At 34.7% G+C, this 15,555-nt stretch overlaps 4 protein-coding genes across 12 annotated transcripts; 2 read left to right on the top strand and 2 right to left on the bottom strand.

Annotated features, from left to right (window-relative positions):
- Positions 1 to 871: 871 nt before the first annotated feature.
- Idh (isocitrate dehydrogenase [NADP] cytoplasmic) lies at positions 872 to 3,007 on the bottom strand. Its single transcript, XM_078189811.1, has 2 exons — positions 2,552 to 3,007; positions 872 to 2,357 (listed from the first exon to the last, which is right to left on the bottom strand). The coding sequence occupies exons 1-2, from the start codon at positions 2,741 to 2,743 to the stop codon at positions 1,149 to 1,151; spliced, it is 1,401 nt and encodes a 466-aa protein (XP_078045937.1). The 5' UTR covers positions 2,744 to 3,007; the 3' UTR covers positions 872 to 1,148.
- Positions 3,008 to 3,141: 134 nt separating this feature from the next.
- Positions 3,142 to 6,732, top strand: LOC144474678 (ATP-binding cassette sub-family B member 10, mitochondrial). 2 transcript variants are annotated; one of them, XM_078189809.1, is made up of 4 exons: positions 3,142 to 4,218; positions 4,567 to 5,009; positions 5,081 to 6,195; positions 6,265 to 6,732. In XM_078189809.1, exons 1-4 carry the CDS (start codon positions 4,169 to 4,171, stop codon positions 6,523 to 6,525), a joined length of 1,869 nt encoding a protein of 622 aa, XP_078045935.1. In that variant the 5' UTR covers positions 3,142 to 4,168; the 3' UTR covers positions 6,526 to 6,732. The 2 variants fall into 2 exon arrangements, with proteins under 2 accessions (XP_078045935.1, XP_078045934.1); XM_078189808.1 differs by having other exon boundaries at positions 3,142 to 5,009.
- Positions 6,733 to 6,878: 146 nt separating this feature from the next.
- LOC144474677 (uncharacterized) lies at positions 6,879 to 11,040 on the bottom strand. The gene is made up of 2 exons (XM_078189807.1): positions 10,932 to 11,040; positions 6,879 to 10,504 (listed from the first exon to the last, which is right to left on the bottom strand). Exon 2 carries the CDS (start codon positions 10,424 to 10,426, stop codon positions 8,453 to 8,455), a length of 1,974 nt encoding a protein of 657 aa, XP_078045933.1. The 5' UTR covers positions 10,427 to 10,504; positions 10,932 to 11,040; the 3' UTR covers positions 6,879 to 8,452.
- An 18-nt stretch (positions 11,041 to 11,058) lies between these two features.
- Positions 11,059 to 15,348, top strand: LOC144474674 (NF-X1-type zinc finger protein NFXL1). 8 transcript variants are annotated; one of them, XM_078189804.1, is made up of 6 exons: positions 11,059 to 11,206; positions 11,624 to 11,744; positions 12,513 to 12,792; positions 12,870 to 12,982; positions 13,054 to 14,734; positions 14,812 to 15,348. In XM_078189804.1, the coding sequence occupies exons 3-6, from the start codon at positions 12,529 to 12,531 to the stop codon at positions 15,244 to 15,246; spliced, it is 2,493 nt and encodes an 830-aa protein (XP_078045930.1). In that variant the 5' UTR covers positions 11,059 to 11,206; positions 11,624 to 11,744; positions 12,513 to 12,528; the 3' UTR covers positions 15,247 to 15,348. The 8 variants fall into 8 exon arrangements, with proteins under 8 accessions (XP_078045930.1, XP_078045931.1, XP_078045925.1 ...); XM_078189799.1 differs by lacking the exons at positions 11,059 to 11,206; positions 11,624 to 11,744 and adding exons at positions 11,785 to 12,029; positions 12,160 to 12,370 and having other exon boundaries at positions 12,510 to 12,792; XM_078189802.1 differs by lacking the exons at positions 11,059 to 11,206; positions 11,624 to 11,744 and adding exons at positions 11,785 to 12,029; positions 12,160 to 12,370.
- The last annotated feature ends 207 nt before the right edge of the window (positions 15,349 to 15,555 follow it).

Consider the following 15,555-nt stretch of genomic DNA (forward strand, 5'->3'; position numbering starts at 1 on the left):
CTTTCAACTTACGGCGGTGGTCCTACGCCTCTTATACGAGGTTGCAATGTTCTCATATATTCTACATTTGTGGTCCCTATCAATTAAAAATATTTCTTTTAATTATTCTTGATGCAAGAATACATATAAAGAAATTTAAAAACAGCACGGTTAATCCACGTACACGATGAATGCATTTATTTCATCCAGTGATTACATATACATTGGCGTAGACATTTGTCGGTAAAGCACGCTCTACGGTTATGGAAGTTTCCCCGGGCACCGAAATCGTTTCTTTCACTAATGTTTAAAAAAACACAAAAACTAAATACCATGAGAGAATAGTTGTCGAGAAATTTTCTAAATATATTCTAGCGTCACAATTGAACAACGTGTAATAATTCTTTATGAAACACGTGGCGAAACAAGCAAAAGTGTAGAGTCATGCTACGTGGAAATCATTAAAGGAAAACCAGAATAAAAATTGGAAAATTGTTTATTTGTTGCATCGAACAATTAATCCAACAATATGTAACTAATTAAATATAGCAGTGGTTCGTATTATTCAGTTATTATTATGAGAATAACTATTATATGTTCTGTTTGCTTTTTTGCTCTCTGACGATAAGATAAAATATGGCTGCTCCTTAGTCGTTTGATATCGACCGAGTAGTAAATAAATGATATTCGTATTTCATATTACTATGCTAGTTTCATTTTGGATTGTAGGCAGTAATTGCAAAAAATATTAATAGTTATTATATTTATGAAAAAAAATATAAAATTAATTAATTAAAATAATAATCACTATTTTCATTGATAAAAATTGAAAGTTTCATTAGCATGTAGGAAAAAGCTGATGGGCTGTTATATTGTGGAATAACAAATACAAAAATATAAACAATTATATATTTGATTTCATTTACAATTGTTTAATTATATCCTAACAAAAAGTGGAAATATACATAATACATATAAAAAAGTGTGTTCTATCAAAACAGTAGATATCGAATGTTAAAATTTCAATATATTAATCTCGTTGTTGTTTATATATGTATATATATAGTTTTATGACAATTTATAATTTCTTTCCCTTAACCATCAATATACATTATTCTTTTTACGTATCTTTAATACTTTGATTGTATATCAAAAGAATGGCCTCCTAGTCACTTGAGTTGTTTTTTCAGATTCTCTGCCAACTTGTCCATAAACTCAAATGTTTCTAAATAATCAGATCTGGTAACATTGTTCATGCCCTTAATACATATGGCGAGATCCTTGGTCATAAAACCTGACTCAATGGTGTTGATGCAAACTGCCTCCAAAGTTTGTGCAAACTTCTCTAAAGGTTGATTATTGTCCAATTTCGCACGATGAAGCAAGCCTCTAGTCCACGCGAAGATCGAAGCGATCGGGTTGGTTGAGGTTTCTTTGCCTTGTTGGTATTGGCGATAATGTCTGGTAACTGTACCGTGAGCTGCTTCGGCTTCCACCGTTCGTCCATCCGGACAAATCAAAACCGAGGTCATCATACCTAGAGATCCGAATCCCTGTGCCACAGAATCGGACTGAACATCTCCATCGTAGTTTTTACAAGACCATACAAAACCACCTTCCGACTTCATTACATATGCTACCATATCATCGATTAAACGATGTTCATACCAAATTTTCTTTGCCTCAAATTGCTTTTTGTATTCTTTGTCATATATTTCCTGGAAGATGTCTTTGAATCTTCCATCATATTTCTTAAGAATTGTGTTTTTAGTGGAAAGATACAAAGGGTAATCCTTGGTAAGAGCATATTTGAAGGAGCTGTGAGCAAAATCACGAATACTCTCATCTGTATTATATTGAGCTTGTGCAATTCCAGGCCCCTTGAAATTATTTACTAAGTGTTGAATTTTCTCTCCATTGTCCCCAGTCCATGTGATTTCCAGTTTACCCGGTCCAGGCACTAGGAAATCTGTCGCTTTGTACTGATCAGCATGGGCGTGTCTCCCAATAATAATTGGTTTGGTCCAACCAGTTACCAAGCGTGGAATGTTTTTACAGATAATAGCCTCACGGAAAACAGTACCACCCAAAATATTTCTAATAGTACCATTTGGACTTTTCCACATTTGTTTCAAATTGAATTCTTCTAATCTCTTCTCATCAGGTGTAATAGTAGCACACTTTATCCCTACATTATACTTTTTAACAGCATCAGCACATTCTACAGTGACTTTGTCGTCGGTTTTATCCCGATTCTCTATGCCTAAGTCATACGTATGCAACTCAATGTCTAAATATGGTAAAATCAGCTTTTCTTTTATCGAATCCCAAATAATTCGGGTCATCTCATCTCCTAAAATATCAACAACTGCTCCTGCCTAAAATAAATCATAATGAAAAGATATTAAAAGATTATAAAAATTACGGAAAATCATTATTTTTAATATTTAAAATAGGAAATACTATTGTTTAATATAAATACAATACGTATTATATACGTATATGAAGATATATCTATATATATATATATAAATTCACAAGTGTCAGTGACATAGTTTTACAAGCTGCTTACCTTTATTTTTGCCATTATTACAGATGAAGCACTGAATGTCCTAACAAATGATTGTGTCGTCTGATCGTGAACCAGCCGAAGTTTTGACGACAATATTCGTGAGAACGTAGCACTGTTACTAGCTGATTCAAGGACCGGTGTACTCCTTATGAAATGTAGATTCGATCGCATGAAACGGTGGGGCGAAAACATGGCGCTTTACCGACGTTTCCTACGTTTTACTTCAAGCTATTCTCGAGACTTTTGATGTCGTATGATCAGAAAATCTTTATCTATTATCTTCTTGACCATGAAATTAAATTACGTACGTGTTATCACCACTTTTCTATACATATTTATTTTCGACAACTTATCGTAATATGTAACTTCATCACGCGAACAAATAATCACAATTTCTTTAATTTTCTTTCGCTTTTTCACGTACAGCCTTTACACAAAATGCTTAAATGTGCATCAACGATCGATCTCTATACAAAATCGATTAAACCAATTGATATAGGTCATTTAGCATAAGCGAACATATACATAGCGCTTGTTATCTACGCAAAAATTTCACGTAATCTCTGGAGTTTGAACTGCTATGGGTAAACAAATTATTTGGGTGCGAAAATTCAAATCACAGAATTTCGTGCTTTTCGTCCAAAATATTTATTTATTCGTTGCTATTCACGATTAGAAAGAAATAATACATATATAAATAACATTCTCATATTTTGTAACTATGTGGATTAATAAGTATCGCCAACCAACAGTGTGGTAATATTAAATATTAAAATAATTTAAAACATTCGTAATAACATAAATGACGTACGATGTACTTACAATCATTTAGTACGAAGTGAAAATTATTGAACGTCTATCGACAGAAATTTCTTTTGCGTCCTTCGAATTTGCATTTCGCAAGCATGTAAAACTTGATTAGTATGAGGTCACTACGAATGAACATCTAAAAATAATCGAGATAAAAAGATTCCATCAACCCTATTTGAAGTAATTGAACTTTCTGAAGTAGCTATTACTTTCTGTCTAGCTCTCCAAGTTTAACCGTGTTAAAACTTTGTGATTTTCATGCACGTGCAACATGAATTGACAATAATATCCAATGGTATTCAATTCTTACACATATCGCTAAATTGAAAAATAATAGTCTTGTTTTTATGTAACACTTTCGTATTGACCCGTACATAAAGGTCTTTTTCAATATGCAATAGGTTCGCATCCTCTATTGAATATCTTTTGTGCAACGATATTTATCGATTGTCACATTCGTAATTAATATTCAAATGCATATTAGAAACATCCTGTCGATGTGGCTAATGGCAAAAGCTAAGTCACTTTGTCCTAGATGGCGCCACAAATGTCTTGGACATTTAAACGTGAACGCGCCATAATAATCGATTCATAACCTGCATAATATTAATTACGGAATATAATGGAATGAATGGAAGAATTAAATAAATACTCTACTCTTTGCAACCGTATCATGCAAAGAAATTAGATAATAAAGAATTACAAGCTGTATTTGTATAAATGTAAAATTTTCATTCAAACCTTTCCGCCATTAGATTGGAACTCGCTGTATGCTGTATTTACATACTTAGGAAATGATAGATTCTCATGCAGTTAATAAAAAGATTACGAAATTATGACGCTCGAATGGATATTTTGTAATTATTTACAAAGTTTACAAATACTTATAAATATGTTCTTTTTGTAGTTCTCCTCTAAGATAAATTAGAGAGGTATCATTTTCGTGTATCAGGTTAGGTCGAGAACCTCTTTAAATTGATGATGAAATACTGTAACCCCTGTAATGACTTTTCATTTTGAGAATTACATTCTTCTTTTGTGTTAGCATTAGTGATGATTGTGCTTAGGCGATTGTTTACGAAAGGTATTCTTTGTCAGCGATTAGAATATCGTAGTCCAACAATTAAACATGGACAATTATTTTACACATCTTTAACGCCGTTGAAACGAATTAACGTGAAAACATATATATATTCCACATTAAGGCATCACAGCAACAACACCGTGCAGGTAAACATTTTAAAATCGACCGGGCGTATGACGGCAAAATCAAAGAATGTGTCGGAACTGAAGAGTCTGATGGTGTTAGCTGCACCTGAGAAATGGAGATTGTGTGGGGCCATTGCATTTTTGCTAGTCTCGTCTGCTGTTACAATGGCAGTACCGTTCTGTCTAGGAAAAATAATCGATATAATCTATACTAAGGATACAGAAAACATGAGGAAAAATCTTAATCAATTGTGTATTGTTCTTTTTGGAGTATTCGTTGTCGGAGCTATATGTAACTTTGCTAGAGTGTATCTAATGTCAACAATGGGGCATAGAGTTGCCCAGTCTTTGAAAAGAGAACTATACAGTGCAATATTACATCAGGAAACAGCAATGTTTGATAAGCGTAGTACAGGAGAATTAGTTGGCAGATTAACCGGTAGGTTCAATTGTTGTGTAAAATGGGAAAATTAATTAACTTTTGCCTTGTTAATGAATTGTTTGTTCCAGGAGATACACAACTTGTTAGCTATGCGATAACTACTAACATATCGAATGGATTACGTTCTGCCATAATGACTATTACTGGAATGTCTATGATGTTCTATGTGTCACCCACGTTGGCTAGTATTGGTTTAAGCATAGTCCCACCAATTGCTGGTGTAGCAATAATTTATGGCCGCCACTTAAAGAAGATTTCAAAAGACATACAAAATAATGTAGCCACTTTGAACACAATAGCCGAGGAAAAGATTTCCAATATAAGGACAGTGAAAAGTTTTTCAAAGGAAACATCCGAAATTAAACGTTACAATTCTCAGTTAGAAAACATACTTAGAGTATGTTACAAAGAAAGTTTACTTAGAGGAATATTTTTTGGACTCACTGGTTTCACTGGAAATGCGATTGTTCTTTCGGTGTTGTATTATGGTGGAGTCATGATCTCTCATGATACTATTACAGTCGGAAACTTAAGTTCGTTCTTGTTATATACAGCTTATGTAGGAATTTCTTTAAATGGATTATCATCGTTTTATGTTGAATTAAATAAAGCACTAGGTGCAAACACACGTATCTCTGAATTGATACGAAGACAACCGAAAATACCAATTCAAGGTGGTAAGATTTTAGAGAAAGAGTTATCAGGTGATATTGAATTCGAAAATCTCAATTTCGCTTATCCTACAAGAAAGAACGTACTTGTACTGAACAATTTCAATTTGTCGATTTCGAAATCTACAGTAGTCGCTCTTGTCGGTTCGTCGGGTTCTGGAAAGTCTACAATAGCTTCGCTTTTATTAAGGCTATACGATCCAGACTCGGGATGTATAAATTTAGATGGTCATGATCTAAGATCTCTTGATCCCGTGTGGATAAAGTCACAGTTAAGTATTGTTTCCCAGGAACCAGTACTATTTAGTGGCACAATAAAAGAAAATATATTGTACGGAATAGAAGATTCAAATAAATGTGAATCAGAGATAGAAGACGTGGCAAGAGATGCATACGTCTTGCAATTTACAAAAGACATGCCAGATGGTTTAAACACTGTAATTGGAGAAAGGGGTGCTACTCTCAGTGGTGGGCAAAGACAAAGGGTTGCCATTGCTAGAGCACTATTGAAGGTAAGACTATTCGCGAGATAAACATTTTTTATTCATATAAATTCTATATTAAGATCATTTAATATTTAGCAACCAAAAATCTTAATCCTGGACGAAGCGACGAGCGCGCTAGACGCTGAAAGTGAACATTATGTACAAGAGGCTTTAAAAAATGCTATCAAAGGGCGAACCGTATTAACAATAGCACACAGACTAAGTACAATAAAAAATGCTGATAAGATCATAGTTTTAAATAAGGGTCAGGTAGCAGAAACAGGAACATATAAAGAACTTATGAATAATCACGATGGATATTTTCATAAATTGGTTCAACATCAGACTTTTGCATAAGCTTGGAAATAATTGAACACACATTATGAAATACACGTGTGTCTTACATACGTGTATATTAAAGGTGTTAGGAATTGAGTAAAATGTTGAAGGAATTGGAATGAAGCCATTAACAGAGGGCATTGAAAATTACATGAGACTTGTAATAAATAATTAGTAAATTTATTAATTTAATTTCTGAAATACATTATCTTATTTTGTAATCTATGAATTACGTCTTAATTATTGGTTATTCCTGTATACCGAGTGTACCGTATATCGAGTGTTGAGAATATTTTTAAATAATACGAAAAAGGTGTGTACTTAAATAACTCTTACAATTATTGACTGTAGTATTCTATCATTTACTTTTTTACTTTTTCATCTGCAGGAAATTGATCACGCTGATAAAGGGTAAATTTAGAAATGGGAATGATGTATGTGTTCAGTGTGCCTTCATTTGATGTATTAAAATAACTCTTATAATATGGGAAGTACTTATTAACAGATTGTAACACATGTTAATACAAAAACACTAAAGCCCTGTATACGTATACATGTATATGTACATATGTATATGCATATGTATATATAATTTCTGATCTAAGGTGTAAGGCAGGTATTATAAATAATTCCACTTTGGTAATCATTTTTAATATATTTTCCTATAAAATAATGTACACTGCTGTTTTAAACTATCAATGATTCTTATATTGTCCATCTATGTTATCTTTAAATTAATATCCCATTACTACAATTACATCAGAATAATCTACTTTGAAATCCGTGTACAAGTAAAAATATTCCATGTGACACATGACTGAAAGTAAATCGCTTTAATTAAATTAATTCCGTTTCTGTAATAAATCATTATACAATTCTGATGAATACATTATCTTTTCAAGGAGTAAAAGGGCATTACGATATCCTTGTTCCAGTAAGTATTTATCTATTATTCTTCTATTAGAAAACACAGCAAGGAATAAAGAGAGCAATAAAATTCATTTTTCTAACATGAAAAACGATTGATACTTTTTATTCTTGCTTTATCTTATATTTTCTATGTAGGAAATGCGTAACAAGGACATTCGTTAAGCGATTACGTCTTGAATCATAAATTGAAATCAGTCCTTCAATTTCGCTTACACTTATAATTGGAACATTTGTAATCTTCAGTCATCTCTGGGAAAAACTGTGCCTATTGAGTCAAGAAGTTTTAAAAATTGACATATTCCGTTTTTAATTATTAATTCATTCCTCAATTGTTCCATAAAATTTCAAAATATCTGTATAAAACAATTACCAGTTAAACACTGAAAATTTGAATTTGGAACGTGCTCCAAACTATAATCATACATACAAATTAGATCTTTTATCGATAAAATGTACTTCAGAACACCAGAATGCATATTTCAAATGCTCTTTGTTCACACAGCTATCACACGTCACATTTGTTAGGAGTCACATTAGAATTTCTCATGCTCCAGTCACAAGCACAGCAATACCCTAAATAGAAACGTTATCTGTATAAATTTATGATGAAACTTTTTACAATTTGACCTGAGCAGAAACTCAAATCATAGCTACAACTGGTCATTAATAGTATAACATCTTGGGAATAGGTAGTTCTTTGCTTTCTACAGGAGCTTAGAAATTCATACGCACAAGTCTTTGTACAAGTAAATACCAAAGTTTACCAGATTTTTAATTGCAATTAGAAGAGTCAATGAAGCAGTAAATAATACATAATCATACTCTGCAACTGTTTTATAGTATTTTCTCATGTGATTTACATGTCGAATCATGTTCTGGAGTTCGTACAAATTACACTTCAATTATAATGAGAATTTTCTTACATAGACAAGTTTGTTCTTATCCTGTATGTTTTATGTTGTTCTGGTAAAGTCAAAATCGTGTATTAGGAGCAATTAGACCATCTCAAACATTATTAACTTTGCAATGAATGGGCTGTTTCTTGTTCCATTGGTTCATCATCCTGTTGAAACATTGATGATGTCTCATCATCATCTACTTCCATCATTTCTGTTGTATCTTGCTCCCTCTTATTTGTAACACTTTCCATTATTGTATCACTGTCTTCTACTTTGGATGTGATAGGATCTACATTATTACCTTGCAATTCTATCACATCACTGCTCTCAATGGACATTTTTTCTTCACATTCTGATTGACACACATCCTCAGAATTTTGTTCCACGGGCTCTTCTAACAGTTCAACAATAGTAGTAGAACTCTCTTGTTCCTTGACATCAATTGTTTCTGCATCTTTTGGTTCTTCTATGATAGGAATTGGTTCAGGTACTATAGATTTAATTATTCTGGATTCATCCTCTATAGCTTCTGTTATAGTCAAAGTGTCTTTCTCTTGGTTTTCTCTCTGGCTGTCGTTGAAATTTTCTGTGGTATCGTCTTTGGAACAAGATTCTTCTACAACAGGTTTTAACTCTTCAATTAATTCTACTTTCCTACTTTGATCTTTCGTATTCTCCGCATCTACAGATGAATTTTCCTGTGTTCTTGCAAACGTAGTCTCAACTGGAATTGCTTCATCCGTAGATAAATGTAAATTACCAATAAGCTTATTCGAATTGCTTGCAGAAGTCATATCCCCTGTATTAATATTATCCAAAGGTAGAGTCTCTTTCTCTTTCGTGTTTGTACCAGGTGCGTCTACGATTGCTTCTGTATTGTCCGTGTCATTACCAGACTTTATAGTGTCTTTGAAATTCATATTGGAAGCATGTAAAACATTATTATCAACTACAGGACCAGCGGGCTCTTTATTATTTAACGGCTCTTTGGACTCCATATCAGACTTAATCAATGCATTGTTAGTTTTAACCGGGGCTTCTTGTGCATGCATCTGTATCTGCCCTACCTTCAGTTTTTCATTTACTTTGGAACTATCTAAATAGAATTTGGATGATTTACTTTCACTAGAGCCAAAATCTTTCGGTTGGAAAGTTGTCTGTAATTTTCTTGTCGAGTCTGTAACTTCACCTTCTTCATTCTCCAAATCTAAACTAGGTTGAGAACTGGTATCTTCGTTCATTATACCTTCTGGAATGTCATTTGATATTCCAGAAGCTTCGGAAACTATGGACGACAGATTTTGTATAGTAGGTCCTATCTGTGGCTCTTGTGTCTGTGCCTGAGATGTTAAATTTGAAACACCCGAAAACTCTGACACGGTAGGAACAAAATTAGTTGTTGTAACGTCCGCTTTAGCGGATATAGACTCGGTTTTCTCCTGAGAAACTTCTTCCGTACCAAATGCATTCTTTATAACATTAGTAGTCGGTACAACAGTTTGTATCATAGGTGTTTCGTTTTCAACGCTGTACACATTAATGGTTACAGTAGACGGGCAGTCCTTTTCCCAATATTCCATTTCCACATCCTGAGGAGGTTGCGTACCAGAAGTATCTTCGTCCACAGATCCGTTTACCATACCGTCCCCGTTCTCGTTTCTCCTGGCGATCGATCCTGGCTCTCTGGTAGAAACGACCAAGATATTCTTCTCTATAGCTCGCATGAATTTGTCAACCCTGTTGTATTCCTTGCGGGGCGCTGTCAGAAGCTCGCAGATTCGTTGAACAGTAAATGGTGCGTTCGCGAATGATTCTAAACGTTCCAAAAGATTGCTTTTCATGGTATCGTAATTGAAATGCTCGACGTTTGGACAGGGAGCAAGCTCCAGGGTCGGGCAACTCTCGTAAAAGTCGGTCATCACGCGCGTAAGTTTCTCCCGAAACAATGTTTTGATCAGCGACCACTGGTAAACGGGATCACCGGTTTTCGCAACCCAACACAAATAGTCCTCCAGCTCCCGAGGTATTTCGCTCGGACGCATTTTCTGAAACTCGTCGAGGGCCTGCAACACCTCTTCCAAATTTTCCATGTTCTCCGCCTGCTACCCCCGCACTCTGCCTCTTTCGTTCGCCGAAGAATTTTCGTCGACACTTATTTCGCAAAAATCCTAAAAGTTATTGGCAGTGAAACTTTCTACAGCAGAAACAACGAAAAACGCAAACACACCGGGTCTGGCACAGCAACAATGAAAGGATGGGGGAATCAAGCAGGGCTACCAATCACGCCCGAAAAATATGTCATCGTGACAGCGTTTGGTTAGCTTTCAGAAATTCGATTGTATAACACGTTGATTTAAATCATTTCCCGAGCATAAAAGTTTGATTCTGAATCTTTTTCATTTAACTTGGCTTCAGATCTACCCTTCAAGAGCTCTTTTCTAGTTCATTACGTTTCTAAAACTAACGAACACATATTGATCTATACAATTGAATTTATGTGCATGTACCGTTAATGAATTACATATACGCGCACATTCTCTCTCTATAAATATTTTCATGCAATATTAAGTTTGTATTTTATAATTGTCTACCTACAGCAGAGTTCGATGGGTATCATTTTATTTCTCTCTATTGTATCTCGTTCTCTTTCTATAGTACTTCCGCGAAGCCGGATGCGCAGTAAAGCGGTGGGGATGTGCAAGCCAGCTTAGGGAGCACGAAAAGTATGCAGAAGTAGGACTCATTACAGTATTTGGCGCTGTTTGATTTTAATTTTATTCCTCTGTTACTTTCAATTTAAATTGAACAGAATTTATGACGTTTTAAAATTGCATAATTTTGTTTCAATCGTTATTAAGTTGTATTTTAAGGTAAGGCAATGAAAAAAATATGCCTGACATTATCAATAAATCAAAAACTAGACATTATCGGTCACTTCGAAAATTTGGAGAAATACAATGGTCCTGCAAGAATATATAATATCGGATTTTTTATTACTTGCTATGTAAAGAATAAATATCTTTTTAAATATTTATACATTATTCTAAACGAGAATACTGTATTCGAATTATTCGGCATACGTGTGTACACTCGTTATTTGATATGTCGGAACCGAACTCGAGACACCTTTATTTTCTTCTTTATTATCGCTTCGATTCAAATCTGATAATTGAAGGGTTATTAGTCTCAAAATGTTTGCGATAATGCTACGCATTGATTTCATAACAGATTGCCGTAGTTACATAATATCTATTTATGTTTTTTTTTTTTATGAAATACATACACAGCCCGTTTGTGGACCACGAGATATTATATGTGTGTATATACTACGCTACATGCATGAATACATAGTGCATACATACAGAAAAAGTAGGAAACTTAGCCACATTAACTACAATATGGCTTAAGGTAGGAAATGTCTGAACTCGACACCGTTAGATATGTATATGTTCTCTTATTACACTATATGTATAATACATGTATATACACTATATGTATATACATCGTGGATCGAATTATGTGAAATGGAAAAATGCGCTTCACACTAGATGCATTGCAATTTGATAATAACTATAATAGCATACTCGATATCGGAATCATATGTACACCGTTTTCAGCTTAGCGCCAGGTGACACTTTTATTTTGGCGCGTATTGTATTACATTTTAATTATCTCGCTATCTCGAATTTTTTGGTGAGTTTTGTTTTCTAACGTTATTGAACAAAAGATCAATGGATTATTAATTATTTGTATAGTATATTTTTCTTTTGATATTGCCCAATCTTTCTATCATTACGTGCATGTAATGTACCTACTTTCATAGATATCATACGGACGACAGTAGTGGGGCGAACACTTGTGTTCCGTTTATTGGTATGCGTGGCAAAAATATGGCTATAACTTGGTACTATTCAAACAGAATATGTTTCGAGAAAAACAGTTCTTTTTCGGATTCAGATAGATTATTTAATAAGGATCGACTACTTTCATGTATTATTTAAGTGTTGCTTATTACTTTGTACCGCTATATGTAAGTAAGTGAGTCATGTTTCATACATAAGTATTCTTTAGAATATTCTTGATGTATATAACATTGTAATTTTGTTATCAATGATTACTTGTCCCATGGTATCACATTATATGTATAAATTCTGTTAAATAATTTTTGTTTAGTAGAAATTTATCAAGAAACATGCAGAAGTTCAGACGAGCCCAAGCGCAAAACAAAATTGCAATTAATAAGCATTTAGAGGCAAATGCTTATTTAGAATCATCCAGCGAAGACGAAGATGATATACATACAGAAGACATACAAAATGTAGTTGGCAAAGTTTTATCTGCCTATCAAGGAATAGAGGCAGATACAGAAAAGACTTTGTCTTACTTAGTTAATTTGTTTCAATCTGGCAGTGCTGTGTGTTTAATATGCATTTCAACTGTAAAAAAAGCAGATGCGGTATATTAAATTATATTGATTTTTTAGCAGATACACAATTTAGAATATTTATAAAATAATCAGTGGGAATGTTCTAGATCTGGAACTGCAGCAAATGCTTTGCTTTTTTACATTTATCTTGCACCCTACACTGGATACAAGATAGTCTGAACGTGAAACGTGAAAAGGGTGTTGCACCTATTTGGGCATGGTAAGACTATATATTTAAAAATACACAGTTTATTTTATATGCTTCATACTATATTTAAGATTTTATTTCAGCCCAAAATGTCGTATGGAATACGGGCAAGATGAAGTTCCTCGTAGTTATAAATGCTTTTGTAAAAAAGTTATAGACCCTGTGTTTCAACCATGGAACATACCACATTCGTGCGGAGATATATGTGATAAACTCTTGCAACCAGAGTGTGGTCATAAATGCGTTTTACTTTGTCATCCTGGGCCATGTCCTCCATGCGCAAGAACAGTATTGTTCAAATGTTATTGTGGTAAACAAGCACCACAGCAAAGAAGATGCAATGCCAAGAATTGGAGTTGTGGTACAGCATGTAATAAAAAGTACAAATCGTGCTCTCACACCTGCAAGCAACTATGTCATGCAGGAGATTGCCCTCCCTGCTCGGAATCATTATTACTTGAATGTCATTGTAAGAGTAGCTCAGAGATTAGACAATGTTTTGAAGGCAAGTGGACTTGCGACAAACCTTGTCGCCGATCTCTATCTTGTAATATCCACGTTTGTCAGAGTACATGCCATTTACCTGGAGACTGTGGACAATGTGCTTTGGAAAAGAATAGAACGTGTCCTTGCGGTAAGAAGCGTTACGCGGTTTCTTGTAGTCAAGAACAATTACCCACATGTGGGGACACGTGCGGCAAATTGCTCGATTGCGGTTCACATTATTGTAATATGAGATGTCACATGGATCAATGTGGACAATGTTTAGAAGTAGTTACAAAATCCTGTCGATGCGGCAGCTACAAAAAAGAAGTCGCCTGCGGTAAAGATTTTCATTGCAATAAGAAATGCGTGCAGATGCGCCTTTGCGGGAGGCATTTATGCAACAGGAAATGTTGCGATTGCTTAATCAAGAATACATTCAATATTTGTGAGAAAATTTGTGACAATACTTTAAATTGCCGCAAACACAAATGTTCAGGCCCATGTCACAGTGGTCCGTGCTATCCTTGCGAGCGTACGGACGTTATTCAATGCAGATGCGGATACAATAAAATAACAGTACCGTGCGGTACTACAAAGAGAGTGAAGCCTCCGCCGTGTAACAAATCGTGTAAAGTACCACCGATTTGCCATCATCCTAAAAGAGAAACTCATAAATGTCATCAGGGACCATGTCCACCTTGTAAAAAGATTTGTGGGTTAGTATACAAAAGATGCGGTCATTCTTGCGTTGCTGTTTGCCACACAAAAGTCTGGGTAAAAGTAAACAAAAACGATGTGAACGCAAAACCTACAGGACCATGGGAAATACAGAAAGAAACGAAGCAGCTAAAAACATTACCATGTCCGCCTTGTGAGGTGTCAGTACAGGTCACATGTGTAGGAGGTCATGAAACACGCCCGTGGCCTTGTCACATGGCACGGCCTACATCTTGCGGCAGACTTTGTGGAAGATTGTTATCTTGTACCAATCATACTTGCGAATTAGTTTGTCACAAGGTATTATCATCTGAAGATAGCAAAAATGCTACTCCATGCATGGATTGCGAGAAACCGTGCATGTTTCCACGACCGGAGGGTTGCACGCATTCATGCTCCAAACCGTGCCATCCAGCACCGTGCAATCCTTGTAAGCAGTTAGTTAAAATTCCATGTCATTGCGGTATAGTCACTTTATACAGAAGATGCGTCGAGCTAACGACGGCCACAGAAGAAGAACGAAATGATCTGCTGAAATGTGGGAATCAGTGCCCTAAAAATGTAAGTATAATATTATTTAGAATAATTTATGTATTTATTATATTTTATACAGCATTATCTAATCGCTTTTGTTACAGTATGCTTGCGGTCATCGATGTATGTATGAGTGTCATCTCGGCGAATGCAAGAATGAGAATGAATGCAATAAAAAAGTGAAGTTATTCTGTCCATGTAAACGTATAAAAAAAGATTTCGTATGCTCGTTGGTACGAAAGGAACAAATTCGATTGCAATGCGATGATGTTTGTAAGAAGTTAAAGATAGAGAAAAGTCTGGCAGAAGCAGCGTTATTAGAGCAGAAACGGCAAGCCGAAGAAATACGTAATCAAGAAGAGATCGAGAAATTCGAAAGGAAATTCAGACCTCGTCGCAAAGGAAGAGACAAGCTCGATAAGAAACAATTGCGAAAAGAAACAAATAGTCATTATTGGAAATATTGGACTTTGGCGATATTACTGTGTACAGTGGGTATTGCGATATATTACGGGAACATTCTAAGTGAAATAGCGTGAATAATTTTTGGGAATTCCAATATTTAACCACGCACGATCTAATGTGACTGATTTTATTTGTTACATTTTACTTTAAGCTATTTAATATTGTGGAACACCAAACATACCGTCGTCACATATTTTTATAATTCCTGAGTATGATCACTATTTTATGGATTTTGTGCCATCAAATTGCGTGATGTGCGAAAATGCCCAAAGAACATTATTTTCACCTTATATGTATAGTCACTAAGCTAACGAATAGCGACGGCAATAAATTGTTTTATTTTACATAAAGCGTTTTATTTTATTTGAAACAGTAGAATTATC

This window comes from Augochlora pura, chromosome 9 (assembly GCF_028453695.1).
Source record: "Augochlora pura isolate Apur16 chromosome 9, APUR_v2.2.1, whole genome shotgun sequence".
Lineage (NCBI taxonomy): Eukaryota > Metazoa > Arthropoda > Insecta > Hymenoptera > Halictidae > Augochlora > Augochlora pura.

Coding starts and splice junctions, on each gene's coding strand:
- Idh (XM_078189811.1), bottom strand. CDS start 2,743: ATGTTTTCGCCCCACCGTTTCATGCGATCGAATCTACATTTCATAAGG. Junction 2,358..2,551: donor TAATAATGGCAAAAATAAAG/GTAAGCAGCTTG, acceptor GATTTATTTTAG/GCAGGAGCAGTTGTTGATAT.
- LOC144474678 (XM_078189808.1), top strand. CDS start 4,415: ATGATTGTGCTTAGGCGATTGTTTACGAAAGGTATTCTTTGTCAGCGA. Junction 5,010..5,080: donor ATTAGTTGGCAGATTAACCG/GTAGGTTCAATT, acceptor TGTTTGTTCCAG/GAGATACACAACTTGTTAGC. Junction 6,196..6,264: donor TTGCTAGAGCACTATTGAAG/GTAAGACTATTC, acceptor TTTAATATTTAG/CAACCAAAAATCTTAATCCT.
- LOC144474677 (XM_078189807.1), bottom strand. CDS start 10,426: ATGGAAAATTTGGAAGAGGTGTTGCAGGCCCTCGACGAGTTTCAGAAA.
- LOC144474674 (XM_078189804.1), top strand. CDS start 12,529: ATGCAGAAGTTCAGACGAGCCCAAGCGCAAAACAAAATTGCAATTAAT. Junction 12,793..12,869: donor CTGTAAAAAAAGCAGATGCG/GTATATTAAATT, acceptor GGAATGTTCTAG/ATCTGGAACTGCAGCAAATG. Junction 12,983..13,053: donor GTTGCACCTATTTGGGCATG/GTAAGACTATAT, acceptor ATTTTATTTCAG/CCCAAAATGTCGTATGGAAT.